The sequence below is a fragment of the Lemur catta genome, chromosome 9 (genome assembly GCF_020740605.2).
Source record: "Lemur catta isolate mLemCat1 chromosome 9, mLemCat1.pri, whole genome shotgun sequence".
Lineage (NCBI taxonomy): Eukaryota > Metazoa > Chordata > Mammalia > Primates > Lemuridae > Lemur > Lemur catta.
In genome coordinates this window covers 48,142,055-48,157,441 of record NC_059136.1, presented here as the reverse complement: position 1 = coordinate 48,157,441, position 15,387 = coordinate 48,142,055, and the positions used below count along the sequence as shown (strand labels likewise).

Sequence of the window (15,387 nt, the reverse complement as noted above, 5' to 3'; positions counted from 1 at the left end):
GGCAGCTTCTGGGTCCTAGCATGTGGTAAGGAGATCATCTCCCAGGTGGAGAGAGTGGCAGTGTGCCCAAGTTCACCTCTCTATAAGACCGCTGGCTTCCTAACCCACAGGCCCAACATCTAAACTTCCCCAGTGTCTTCTGGTACACAGCAGGTACCATTTGCAGGCAACCCCAATAAACAGTTGGCACCCCAAATCCTCACTGTTTGTGCCAAGCTGCCTGTGTATTCTCCTGGTGAAAAGGCCATTTTCTTACTTTGCCCTGTGAGATGGGAGATTCACAGAGTGCTTAATCTTTTCACTGGAATGAAATCTATACCCTGGCCATGACCAGCAGATATCCTGCCCCTGGCATGCATTTCTAAGTGACGATAAAGATACTAGAGGACCCCAAGAGTCTGTATCTTGCTGACTTGGGAGTTTTTCCTTTCCCTAAAAGAGCCTTCCTTTTTTTGTGTGTTGTTATGGAATTTATCATGATCTTTGTAACAGCCCTGAAGAGACTAACCCCTATTCCCATGGAAATTGTAAAATGAGTTTCAATTGTATACTTAATATTTGATTTCTTAGAACAAGAATAAAAAGACTTGAAGCAAATATAATGTTAAGATTTGCCAAGTTGGACAGAGGATATTTTGAAGTTTGTTTAATTATTCTATATAATTGTCAGTTATAAATACGAAAATATTTCATTAAAAAGGTAGTAAGTAACAAATCTAAAGTATGTATTTTCAGAACTCAGTTGATATCTTGAGGTGAATTATCAGTATGTCCTTTATGGACTCAATAATTGAAAATAAATTTAAACTTTAAACAACTAAAACCTAAATCTGGTCCCGTAGGTAGGTATTGATTATAAAATTTTAGAAAAAATATATTTATAAACACCCACAGACATTCTAATGTAATTCATTTAAATACTTGCAGAAGTATTTGGAAACATTATAATTATCACTGTATTTTGTTCTCTCTATTTGGAATATTGACACATTTGAATATCTGTAGACATTTTCTGAAATATAATTATCTTATACTTTGTTCTCCTTATCACTGAGAGTAGTCTCTAAATAAAGGTATTTGAGTGAAACTTTAGCTTCCAAAATATGAGGCTTTTTTTTTTTTTAATATTTTGTGGGCCCAGCCAACTCCTCCAGTATACTAATTGCTAATTTGTTTGCCAGATACATTTCCTTTGGTAGTAATTAAGGCAATGCTAATTTCCTTCTCACTGACAGGAAAAGTCTACGGCAAGAACCCTTTTATGAGATAAATTGTCCATAGCCTGCTTTTTAAAAGGAACATAAAACTAACCGCTTAACAATTGCCAATGCAAAATTATTTTCTGTATAAAATACTCATAATTTAAATCATGATGCTAATACTGAATATTTGTATTTACCTTTGTATTCTAAATGAAATCCAGTGTAACTAACAGATCCATCACTCCGAAAAGCCAAATGCATGGTATTTGAGCTACTTTCTATTCTTTCTGGTAACTTGCTGTCTTGAAAACTTCCAATCAGTGGGCTATTACTGTCTGGTCCATCATATATATAGAGGAAGTCATAGTTTGGTTCTATGCTAAAACTAGAAAAAAAAAAGAAAGAAGTAGAATGATTATTACTAGGCTATTAACTATAACAGTCATATTATCACATAGTAATTAATAGTTTAAAAATAACAACATACTCTGTCAAAATAAACTAATATAAAAAATTGCCTGGTAGCAACACATTGTATATAAATATCAAATCAGCAGTGGAAAAAGAGAAAAGCCATCTTGATATTTTCAAATATTTTTAAGTTGACATAGTGTTTAGAGGAAATACAAGTGATTGTAAGGCAAAGAGTTTAGCTGGTGAAAGGGCATAGCATTTGGAGTCAGAAGATGTGAGTTTAAGCTTTGTTTCTGCCCTTGTTAGTTACATATCCTTATATAAGTTACTTTAAATCAATAAACCATGGAGAATAATATCTATTTTTTAATTATTTTTTCATGCATAGATTTTATATCATGCAAATGAAGCCCTTTTTTCTTTATCAATGATAATATTTGTCTGGAACTTCAAAATTTATGAGAACTTTTGTTGTTTTAAAATTCAACTCTACGTATCAGATTTAAACAAAAGTTGAATACATAATTTGCATTTAAATTACTTAAATGAAGCACTGCATATTGTATTAAGCATTCTTTTTCCTGAAAAGAAATACATTTTCGTCTTTTAGAACTTCATGAAGGAGAAATAAAACCAATACATTGTCAAAATCAGATAATGTGTGAAAAAGGACATTTTAACATGTAAATGATTCAAATCAATGTTTTAAATATTGCAAGATTTGCATAATAAACTTGCCTTAACTTTCAAAAGCATAAGAATTGTCCCACAATGATCAAATGATCATAGAACCCACATACTTAGAAGGTAGGAGACATGACATCAATTTATCTATTATCTAACTTATATTGTGGCAGAGAAACAGTGAAAAGGATGGACTCATTTGAGTCAGTAAGAAAAGTCAACCAGTTCATGATATAAAATGAAACCAGTAAAGTTTGGCATTGTCAAACATCCATCAGCAGAGAAACTATCTTGTTAAGTTCTATTATCTTTGCCTGCATCTAATTAAGAGATTTGTTAGGTGAAAGATATTATTTCCAAATCTATGGAATTTATAGAGGCAACAATTCTCATCCTTAATGCGTACATGCACAAACTGAGTCCAGCTACTCAGTTTACTTGTGCATAAAGGGTGATGAAGAAAGATTGGGACAATGCAGAGGTTCCACATTTTTCATATATTAAGGGCCCCTGTACCATGAGAAAATTGGGGGATCATTACACTATCATATTTTACTTTATTCAGTAGCTTCATGAGTTTAATTAATTTACCTTGAAACTTTTCAGTGGATCTGAGGCCACTGTTTTGGTAACTGTTGGTATAATACAGCAGAAATCAGAAGATTAAGCTTCATTTTATTACTTATTATCCCTGTTTTGGGACAAAATACAGCCTCTCTGAATTTCATCTCTTTCAACATTAAAACAGTAATTACAATTTCTTTGTTTATCTCAATGTGGGGAGGATCACTGGAAACAAGTTCTTTGTTAATGATATAGTAGAATTTATTATCCTTGAAAGGCTGAAAGCTTATTTAACAATGAAATGCAGTACATTTCTTTTTAATTTCTAGTTTGGGCTTAAATGAATACTTAAAGTATTGATTTGTAACTTCTGTGGAAATGAAAATAAAGCAAAAAATATTCTTTTTTCCAGGAAATTTTAGAGTCTTAGTTATAATGATTATTTTTCCCAAAAAACTAGAAAGATAGTGCACTCCAATAATATTTATATTTTGCAAAGTACTTTCATAAATATTAACTTGGTCTTGCCAATAATTCTATGGTATAAGGAAGAGATTATGATTTTCATTTTACCAATGAGTGCATTAAGGCCCCAAAAAGTCAGTGGTCTCCCTAAGGTCACATAATAAATGGTAGAACTGGAAATCAAATTTAGGTTATACACTTCATGTAATATAGTCTTCTAGCCCCAAGTTATTAACTAGAATAATTTTATAAGTATACTAAGTCCTATATTAAGCATAGTGATATTTCTAACGTCTGTGCTGATGTTTCCTCAACTGTGAAAATAGGGATAATAATAGTATGTATCTCAGGAATGTGTCTTATAACAGAATCCTAGCAAATAATTAACATTATCATTGTTGTTGCTTTGGTATTTCCAATTAGTAATGTATCACAACAAATTACAGAAAAAAAACCCATATATTTACACTTTTGCTGAATTTTTGTGAGTTCAAATTATCTTTACTTAAAAAAAAAACAAACCTGGCTTCAATATGTTAGAAAATACTGCATATTTAAGATTAGCATTTTACATAAATATCAAGCAGCTTTAAGACATGGTGGCAGAAGAAGGGGTTATGTTAGTAGGGTCAACGTGTGATTACATCCGTCTTAGTGAAGATTAGGAACTTTTCTATTTAGGAAATCTTTGAGTGGCTATTACCTAATACTCCTACTGAAATCTTCAGGAAAAGAAACCAAGTTTTGTGATACTAGCCATTGGCTCCATATGAGAAAACAGAGACCCATTCAAATAAATCACTTACACAACGTAACATAGATGACAGTGGCAGGGCTGGGGCTCAAACCCAGCTTCACTCTCCTGTACAAGCTGCATCCCTCACTACTTCAGTGCTAAACCAACCCTGAAATTTACACTGCTAAACATGTAGATTTTGAAACACTCCCATATAAAGATCTATCATGAGACAAGTTCTGCTGATAAATCATAAAAAAATGACCCATAAAATTCTTTTCTTTTCTCCCAGCTTAACTTAATGAGACCAGCAGAAAGGAAAGTAGTTAGGAATATGTGTCTTCCCAAGCCCATTGGTGGTACTGTACATACGGGTTTTTAGATACTTCAAAAAGATTTTGAATGGTGCACATATGGGAGGAAAAAAACTTGAAATACTGACCTTTTTAATGTTGAAGCTTAGGAAAAACTGAATTTTTTGAGACAGTGATGGTAAGTACCAGGGAGGAAGGAAAGGTTATAAAGAGACCAAACTTTATGAAAGTTGATCAAACACTTGACCTTTAACATGTTTCCCTTGCACTGGAATCTGGTGAAGATGATCACCTACTACCCTTCGGAACTGTTATACAATTATTAAAGGCTTTGTTAGTTGCAAAGTATTACTATTGGGGTTAGTAAAAAATAATAAAAATGCTATATACAAATATAAAAATTTGCCTGGTGCAGATGCTAAAGCAAAATGACCAAAAAAGATTTTCTAAATGTGGAAATGCATAAGAACTCACCTGATAAATGCCAAGGAGATAACATAGTCTGCATTAACGGTGACAGTCCAGTCACAGTCCCTGCTATGTGGATAAGGATGAGGGAAGTTTGGCGAAAGAATAAAGCCCGAAGATCCTGTTAAATTGCCTCCACAGGGTGCTTTAAATTAAACAAACAGACAAAACCTCTTAAGTGGTTAATAAAATTTATTAGTTATCAATATTTATGAAAACACTTGTTTCAAAGTGTTTATTAGGCTTTGTACAGATCTGACTTGCATAGTACTGGATGCTTTGATACTGCATTGTATTTCAAGAAAGGCCTTTAAAATATTGAATACATGCATACATATGTGGATACACTGAATTTAGCTACTTTCCTGGCTTCAAGAGACCAGAAAAAGTGCATATACATGCCTCTCTTTCTATTACTATTTTGTTTCATGTAAAAAAAAAAAAAACATTTAGAAGAGTAAGACAATTTCCCTCTAGTTATTATATTAGAAAAAAATCTGAAGGTTAAAAATAAGAAGCAAAACAAAGCAAAAGAAAACCTCTAATAGTAGCTGCAATAATAGGATATGAAATATTTGTCTCATTTTTGTCTTCCCTGGCACCTTTTATATATCTACGGAGGAAGAAATTTTGATAATAGTTAATGAGTGATAATGGATAATTATCTGAGAACCTAGAATACTTTACAATAATACATGTTTATGCTGAATGTTAGGATATTCCTAAATTCTAGTTGCCTGACTTCTTGATGAAAATAAGCAGTCACTACTGTTTTTATTGCAGCCCCAAACAAAGGTTTCTGTAACACTTCGGTGGAGAGGCTCAAAAAATTTTCAGTGAAATTCAGAGAATAGATTCTTCAGGGGATTATTGTTGAAGTTTGTTAAACATGGCTTATGTTCAAAAAATTATATCTTACACATAGTTGGCATAGTAAAAAAAAACTAGAAAAATGAAGAAAGAGACGGAGGTTCCTAGTGGGGGTGGGTGGGAGAGTATAGACTATAAACACACATACATATATATGAAAAAGGAAGATTGATATTGGGATTCTCACATTCTCAGGATGTCTCCTACACATAATAGGCACATCAGCATTCTTCTCTTATCTGGGTTCTTAAATTTTATAATAGTTTTCTGAGATAAATGTTACCATTCAATTATAAGGCATATGGATTCTTTTGACAACATAAAACTGGTTTTGGAAGGAGGAGAATTTTGTTTCTGGCAAAGTTTCAGCGTCTCTGTTCTTTGCCTGAGTCTAGAAATGCCAACTCATCATTATAATTTGGCAATTTTTGCCATTTAAATTTTAGAGGTTCCTTATTGCATTCCTTCATGGCCCCTCTGCTACTGTCTGAGTGCCTCAGTCACTCTCAGAGGATGACCTACTATATTGAGAATATCTAGTTGCTCAGACTTAATTTATTCACTGCTGCTTTCTTATCACCTGTATATTTTTGTGATACGTTATCGAATGACTAGACATAAACTATCTCAATTTTCTGCTGTTTTCCTTCTCTAAACTTAAATGCCTCCTGAATATTTCTATCTACAATCCAAGGATAAAGATTCCCCCCTGACGATCAAGATAACACCTCCCACCTGATCACATAATCTCTTGTCCTCTCAAAAATCTTTGTTCAATTAATTATCTTTTTTACTCTCTTCTGGCTCTTTCCTCTTAGTCTACAGATATGCTCAAGTCTCTTTTATCTTAAAAATAAAACAAAGTTCCCTAAGAAATCTTTTCTTTTGCCTTTTTTTCAACTGAAAACAGGAAACACCCTGCCCCATATGACATAGATAAGACTCACTTATCATAACTTAGTTAGATAAGCACTCCTTGTTTACCCTCTTGTTTATCCTATCATCTGACTTACCCACACCCGGTCCTCTCTAGCTTTGTTAACTGCTCTCTAGAAAACAAACAAATAAACAAAAACCCCCACCTTTTTGTCTAACTCTTGAGACACATGCAGATCTTTTAGCCACAGTATTCTCTCTACAAGGATAGTCCCCCTCCACCTACTGCAAAAGTCCCTCCTCACCCTTGTAATAATCCTCTTTGGATCAAAGTCTCTCCTTACTAAGTTCTGATTTGTTTTTTATTTGAGAAAACTAAATATTTTGAAGGGGAAGTCTAGCTTCATTGTCTTTTTCTGCACTCATGTGCTGTATTTACTTATAGGCAGACTAAGATGATTAGCAGGGCAGGGCACCAATGGAGGAGGAGGGGAGATGTGTCTTGCGTTGTACCTCAAAGAAAAGTGCCAAAGTATTCATCATGAAAAAAATTATCTTCAGGTTTAGAATTGTTTTTATTTTAAATTATATTTAGAGAGACACAATAATCTTTTTATTACTTAGGGACTCTAGATGTCTTTGCTTGGTCCCTTCTACCTCCCATTCTCTCCTCAACCTTTTCTATCTCCCTTGCCATCTTGCACCCAATACAAACACTTCTTACTTAGCTCACCCTTAAATGACTTTCCATTTACAGAAATAATGGAGACTATTTTTTGCCTTTGTGTTTCTCTTCCTATCTGTAGTCATTCTTTACTGTTGACCTTTACCTTAAATTCATTCTCCTAGTTTTTAGAGTTCCACCACTAATTTTCTTCTAGAGTCTTTGTACAGACCTCAGTTTTATTGTCAAGCACTTCTTCCTTCACTTTGTCTTATAATTTTGATTTGATGTTCTCCTGAGCTCCTTACCTAGTCCTCCTAATTTTTATTCTGATACATTCTTCCTTATTGACTATATCTAAATTTATAAATTCATCTTCCATTTTTTAAAATACTGATGGCTTCTTTTCCTATCTTCTCCTGCAGATTTCTCTGATAAATTCTAAACCATATGCCTACATTTTTACTAGGTATCTCTACCTGGTAGTCTATAGGTACATCAAACATAGAATATACAAAATACCCAAATCTCAAGTCAAATTTGCTTCTCTTGCTGCATTCCTAAATTGTCAGATTAGCACTATCATGCACCTACCTTCCCAAGCTAGAGAGGCCTAAGATTCTCCCCTTTTCTTCACTGCATCCTTGGATACAATTCACCAAGAAACCTTGAAAAGATTCTACCTCATAGATATTTTCAACCTGCCCTTCTTTCCTGGTTTACTATCATATTCTAGATCTAACTCTTATCTCTCTCTAGATTTATTGCAATGGCTTCCTCTAATGTAATCTAATCTAGTTCCTCCAATTTTTTTTCCCTCAGTGGAAACATTTAATCATACTATGCCTATACATAAAATTCTGTGGTTGTTTCATATTGCTTAAAAGATAATGTCCCAATTCCAGTACAGCTTTCAGGATCTGACCCCTATGGCCTTTCCAATCTCATCAGCCATCACTCTAGACACATAAATTATACTCAAATACCATCAAACTGCTTACAGTACTTTCATGTTTTTGCCCATTCTATTTTTTTCCCTGATATGTCTTTTTCCTTTCAACATTTGTATAACTCTTACTTATGTTTTAAGATTCATCACTGCCTCCAGGAAGTCTTCCTGGAAAACTACAGTATGGTCTCTGTGCTTCAGCTCTCTCCAGCCACTCTGGTATCCATAGTAACCTCTGCGTATCTCCACCATTTCTCTAACCATATTTTATTTAAATTTTCCATTCAGGTATCAGCATTCATCACTAATATGTAAGCTAAAGATTCTGTCTTATATGTTATTTTACAACTGGAGTTCAGCACATAGTATGCAATCCATAAATGTTTGTTAAATTGCTAGTGGCTTTTTATACTGATTATGAAAATAGGAAAGACTGCATGGATGAATGCACAATCCAATTTGTAGCTATGTGTTTTGATAAAAAATAGAAGCATATATTGCCTTTGGGTTTTTAAAATCATATGTGAATATGAAAAAAATGAACAAATAAGTATAATAGCAAATGTACATACAGGCATACCTCAAAGGTATTGTGGATTCAGTTTACCACAATAAACTGTAGCAAATGTAGCAATAAAGCGAGTCACACAAAGTTTTTTGTTTACCAGTGTATACACAAAAGGTATGTTTACACTATACTATAGTCTAGTAAGTGTACAATAGTATTATGTCCAAAAAATAGACATGCCTTAATTAAAAATATACTTTATTGCTTAAAAATTCTAATGGTCATCTGACACTTCTGTGTGTCATAGTCTTTTTGCGAGTACAGGGTCTTGCCTCAATGTTGATGGCTGCTGACTGATCAGGGTGGTGATTCCTGAAGGCTGGGTGGCTGTAGCAACTTCTTATAAGGCAACAATGAAGTTTGCCACATTGATTGACTCTTCTTGAAAGATTTCTCTGTAGCATGTTATCATGTTTGATAGCATTTCACCCACAGTAGAACTGTTTTCAAAACTGGAGTATATCTTCTTAAACATTCCTCTGCTCTACCAACTATGTTTATGTAATATTCTAAATCCTTTGCTGCTATTTCAACAATGTTCACAGAATCTTCTTGAGGAGTGGATTCCATCTCAGAAAATGACTTTCTTTGCTTATCCATAAGAAGCAACTCCTCATCCATTCAAGTTTTATCACGAGATTGGATCAATTCAGTCATACTTTCAGGCTCCACTTCTAATTCTAGTGTTCTCTTGATATTTCTAATACATCTGCTGTTACTTTCTTCACTGAAGTCTTGAGCCCCTCTAAGTCATCCACGAGGGTTGGAATTAACTTCTTCCAAACTCCTGTTAATGTGGGTATTTTGACTTCCTTCCATGAATGTTCCTGATGGTATCTAGAATGGTGAATCCTTTCCACAGGTCTTCAGTTTACTTTGCCCAGATCTATCAATCAGAAGAATCACTATCTATGGCAGCTATAGCCTTATCAAATGTATTTCTTAATAAGACTTGAAAGTTGAAATTACTTTTTGATTCATGAGCTACAGAATGGATGTTGTGTAAATAGACATAAAAACAACATTCATCTCCTAATACATCTGTATCAGAGCTCTTGGGTAAACAGGTACATTGTCAATGAGCAGTAATATTTTGAAAGGAATATCTTTTTTCTGAGCTCACTGGAGTCTCAACAGTGAGCTTAAAATATTCAGTAAACCACTGCTGTCATCCAGGCTTTGTTTTTCCATTTGTAGAACACTGGCAGAGTAGATTTAGCATAATTCCTAAGGATCTTAGGATTTTCAGAATGGTAAATGAACATTGGTTTCAAGTTAATGTCACCAGCTACATTAGCCCCTAGCAAGGGAGTCAGATTGTCCTTTGAAGCTTTGAAACCAGGCATTGACTCTCTTCTCTAGTTATGAAAGTCCTAGAAGGCATCTTCCAGTAGAAGTCTGTTTTGATGACATTGAAACCCTATTGTTCAGTGTAGCCACTTTCATCACATTTCTTATCTAGATATTCTGGATAAATTGCTACAATTTCTCCATCAGCACTTGCTGGTTCACCTTGCACTTTTATGTTATGGAGATGGCTTCCTTCCTTAAACCTCATGAACCAACCTCTGCTAGTTTCAAAGATTTTTTTTTTTTTTTTTTGGAAGCTTCCTCACTGCTCTCAGTCTTCATAGAATTGAAGAAAGTAATGGCCTTCCTCTAGATTAGGCTTTGGCTTAAGACAATGTTGTGGCTGGTTTGATCTTCTGTCTAGAGCATTCGAACTTTCTTCATATCATCAATGAGTTTTTTTTTGCTTTCTTACCATTTATGTGTTCACTGGAACAGCACTTTTAATTTCCTTCAAGAATTTTTCCTTTGCATTCACAATGTGACTAACTGATGCAAGAGGCCCAGCTTTCAGCCTTTCTCAGCCTTCAACATGCCTTCCTCACTAAATTTAATCATTTCTAGCTTTTGATTTAAAGTGACAGATGTGTGACTCTTCCTTTCACTTGAACACTCAGAGGCCATTGGCCTAATTTCAATATTGTTGTGTCTCAGGGAACAGGGAAGCCAGAGAAGAGGGAGAGAGATGGGAGAACAGCCAGCCAGTGGGGCAGTCAGAATACACACAATATTTATTGATTATGTTTGCCATCACATATGGGTACATTTCATGGTGCCCCGAAACAATTACAATAGTAACAGTAAAAAATCACTGATCACAGATCATTAAAACAGATATAACAATAATGAAAAAATTTGAAATATTATGAGAATTACCAAAATGTGACACAGAGACATGAAGTGAGCACATGCTGTTGGAATAATGGCGCCAACAGAATTGCTTGATGCAGGGTTGTCAAAAACCTTCAATTGTTAAAAAATGTCATATCTGTTAAGTGCAGCAAAGCAAAATGAAATAAAAATGCCTGTATGTATGTATATATGATTCTTAAAAGCCTGGAATGACAGATAAATATTCCTTGTGATTCTTTTTGTCAGGTGCTAAAGTGGTTGGATTATGTAAAATTTGGGGAACACAGGGAGCAATTTTGTTTAATTTTCCTTATTTTCTACTGGGAACACTAGACTTTTTTATTGTTAGAAATTTTATACAAATATATGCATACATATGTACATTATATATATATGTCCTTTATCACAAAAGATATAGGAAAATTCATTGCATATATTTTTAAGTATTTTACTGGATATTGTCCATGATTATACTATTGTTTGAATATAATATCCTCTAAAATTCTTTTTATTCTATTATTTAAATCATTCATCAATGTTTTCCCAATGCATTTCAAAGCTGTGGTTGATTTTATGAAAGGCAGTGAGACAGAGATGTTATCTGACATTTGTAAATCCTAAACATTCAGTGAGTAAAGAAAATTGTCTTTTAAATATACTCAACCATAAATAGCATTTAGAACTACATTTTTATTTTTATGCATCTAATCATAAAGCATTCAAAATAAAAGTCAGAGATTTATGAATTAAATATTCAGTTAGTTTCTGTGGAATTCTGACATTAACGATTTGTTCTGAGTGCAGTTTCTCGTAAGGCAATTACATGGGCATCAACTATTTATAACTATTTTACAATCTTGTTAATTTTTTTCCCCAATTCAATTTTATTTGTGCCAACTGTCTTTCTCAGAAGCCCACCCACATTAATGTCTTTCTTATTTACCTTCATGGTGAGTGCTGCTATTTTCCCTCTGGCAATGTCAAAGTAATCTTCACACTGTCAATTTTGTTGGAATGAATTCTATTAACTCTCTTAAAGATGATGTTCTTCTGTTTGGTATTTGCTATAAGGCTGACTACTTCTACATGCAAGCAAAATGCCTTATGCTCTGGGGTCTGAGACACAGACTTATGGAGTTTCTAAAACGTTCAGGGTTTAATCTTTGGCATAGTATTTCCAATCATTGAGTTCTTTCTTATCAGTTGCAGAGGTCAAGCTTTCTGCAGTCTTAGCAATTTTTCAGACTTTTTTTTTAAGGTTATTTTCTTCCTCAGAGAAGCTCTAATGCATATCTTCTCCTCAAGCTATCTTTTCCTACCAAAAAATAATACACAGTACCATAATCCATACAAAAACTCCACAACTTGCTCAATTTAAGATTTAGTGCTCAGCTTTTTTTTTTTTTTTTCTGGAATAGGACTTGCTAGCCAAAGCATATTCTTGTCTATAAATGGAATTTTATAACAGCCTATCTCAGAACTCTTAAATCTTTTGCATTTTGGATTTTAGTGTTTTCTGGAATCTCAGTATAAGCTGTTTGATATTTTAGGATTCTACATAAAAACATTTGACATAATAAAGCCCTTCTGGTAATTCTAATAAGCAATACCCTTTATCCAGGTCTAAGAATCACAGCAAAAAGTTCTACATAAGTCTGTGGTGTTTTATCATTTCCTCTTTGCATAAAGATTCTCTTTATGAGATATGAAGTCAAACTACAATTAATTAGAATGTGACATTTTAGTTTAATTGGAATTTTTCAGGTTAACTGAGTAGTAAAATGTGAAAATTTTGAAACACATATGAAACATTGTTTCAATCTTTTTCTTTGCAAAAGGTGCTTAATAATTTTTTTTCCTGCTTTTATGAGTGCCATTATGGTAAATGTAAATTAATTGATTGTTGATTTAGAGTCCTGCAATGGTGCATGAAGAACAACATAGGTGTAAACAGGAAGTAAAGTCTGAAGGGAAATATGGCCAAATCTGAACTGCCTCAAGCTATGACCTTATTTTGTGCTTCTTAAACTAGTCTCTTTAATGAGTTTAGTTCCTGTCATCTACCTCATTTTCTACAGAAGAGATCTAGAAGTGCCTGGCCAGTTTGGAGCTTTATTTATGTTTGTTCTGTGCATTTGCTGTTTTTAAAAGTTCAACATATAAAATAGAGAAAATATGATGCAAAAATTCAGGTAATTTTTTAGATTTTATCTCACTGGAAAGTAGGTTTATAAGACTAGGGAACTTTTCTATCTTGTTTTATTGTTGGATTCCCACTTTTTAGAACAGTGCCTGGGACACACTGAATGACTAACAAATTTGATTTTGCAACTTTGCATGAAAAGTTACATGATGGGGCAAAATAAATCTGAGTAATTGAGTTCTTGAGTTTGTTTGCTTTTGACTGAAGTACTGAATACTCTTTTCCTATTTCCATATGACTTTCAAAAATAAGTCACTGTGAAATTATATTGAAAATGTTTTTATGAGTTGGATATAAATGAACAAAAAGGTTTTCTCTCTAAAACATGCTAAATTTGCATGTGCCAAATTCTATAAGAAACACACTGGTGAACAAGATATGGACTCTGAAGTTGCTTATAGTATGGTAAGAAAGAGCATATGTATATAAATACAATTATGAGTAGAGAAAATGTAGTTTGGTCAAAATTTAATGTCAATTCAAGATAACACCACTACTAAAACAGCTGAACAAAAGAGTTTAAGACTAAACTAGTTTAATTATATAGCAGATTTTATAACCATTTTTATTCCCAAAATGGTACATTCCTCTAACTCTTTCTCGGACCCACTACAGAAATAATTTGTATTTTAATTTTCTAGAGTCTGACTTGGAGATTCAAGAACAGAGCACAGAGACAAAAGGAAAGCAATTGAAAATATGAACAAAGCTGCTACAACTTCTTAGATCATCAAAATAAAAACTGATAATCTTTCAGATAATATAAATTGAATGAAAAGTAAAAGCTTTGAAGCTCTAACATAGGTTCTCATAACATTTTCTTTCTTAAAGGAAGTAATCATTTTAAAGGGGAGATCAATGTGAGTCTGAATCTACTCTTTAAATTTTAAAGCCAATGGATAACTACAATTGTATAGTAAATAATGGAAGATAGGATTTTCAAGAGCTTTGATGTGTAACTTTTATAGGACTTTAGAACCATTGAGAATTTAATAAATTATGAACCCTTACTCCATGGGAAAAATAATGATCATTTCAATTTTTGTACATTTGGGGGAGGTTCATGGTCTTCTGAAGTCTTAAATTCCCTATTCTAGAATATGGTTTCTAATTAATAACATCATTACCAGTTGTTAACCATTGTTTTATATTTATATAAAATTTTAATTGTTTTTTAATTCATACCTATACAGACTGGTGGGCTGGGCTGCCAGAAGTATCGATTTTCTACCTGAATGCAGGTTATTCTTTCCTCTCCTTGAAGTTCATATCCTGGGTCACATTGAAAAACAACAGTGTCCCCAGGTTCTCTTCCATCCCCATTTCGAGTCCCATTCATGGGAACTCCTGGGTCACGACATGCAGTGGCAACAGAACCTATCAAAAGACAGAAACAAAAGTTTAGTTTTGATACTACTAAAATCAATTTCAAAGTTTCAAACACGAAAGTGTAAAGTTCAGAACCTTCGACATATCTATGTACTTTAGAAAATTAACTTAAAAATGCTTGAGTCAATTTTTAAATGTTTTACAATAAATACTTTTTATTTGTTATTTGTTAAATAATTTGTATGCTAACATTTCAAGAAGTGGCATAGCATTTTTTCTTTATTTCAACTCATTATGGGGGTACAAAAGTTCAGGTTATATATATTGCCCATACCCTCCCATCCCCCCGAGTCTGAGCTTCAAGCGTGTCCATTCCCTAGACAGTGCTCATTGCACTTGTCACATAGGTATGCACCCATCCCCTCCCCCCACATCCCCTAGTCAGAACTTCAAGCGTGTCCATTCCCCAGACAGTGTGCATCGCACTCATCAAGTAGGTATACACCCATCCCTTCCCCCTAGCCCCCACCTCTGTCCGATACTCAATTGATGTTATTCCCAAATGTGCACTTAGGTGATGATCAGGGAAACCAGTTTGCTGGCGAGTACATGTGGTGCTTATTTTTCCACTTTTGGGATACTTCACTTAATAGAATGGGTTCCAACTCTCTCCAGGAGAACCTGAGAATGGCGTTTATCAAAAAGTCCCAAAACAACACATGTTGGCGTGGATGCGGAGAGAGAGGAACACTCATACACTGCTGGTGGGACTGTAAACTAGTGCAACCCCTATGGAAAACAATATGGAGATACCTTAAACAGATTCAAGTAGACCTACTATTCGATCCAGCAATCCCATTATTGGGCATCTACCCAGAA

General features: G+C 33.9%; 1 protein-coding gene across 3 annotated transcripts in view; it reads right to left on the bottom strand.

The window, feature by feature from the left end:
- The window catches only part of CSMD3 (CUB and Sushi multiple domains 3), a 1,082,068-nt gene that overhangs the window by 236,677 nt on the left and 830,004 nt on the right, over positions 1–15,387 (bottom strand). For all 3 annotated transcript variants that reach the window (XM_045561854.1, XM_045561855.1, XM_045561856.1), the window contains 3 exons: positions 14,365–14,556; positions 4,854–4,992; positions 1,400–1,587 (listed from right to left, as the gene is read on the bottom strand). In XM_045561854.1, coding sequence (XP_045417810.1) covers positions 1,400–1,587; positions 4,854–4,992; positions 14,365–14,556 — 519 coding nt within the window. The remainder of the gene's footprint in view (positions 1–1,399; positions 1,588–4,853; positions 4,993–14,364; positions 14,557–15,387) is intronic.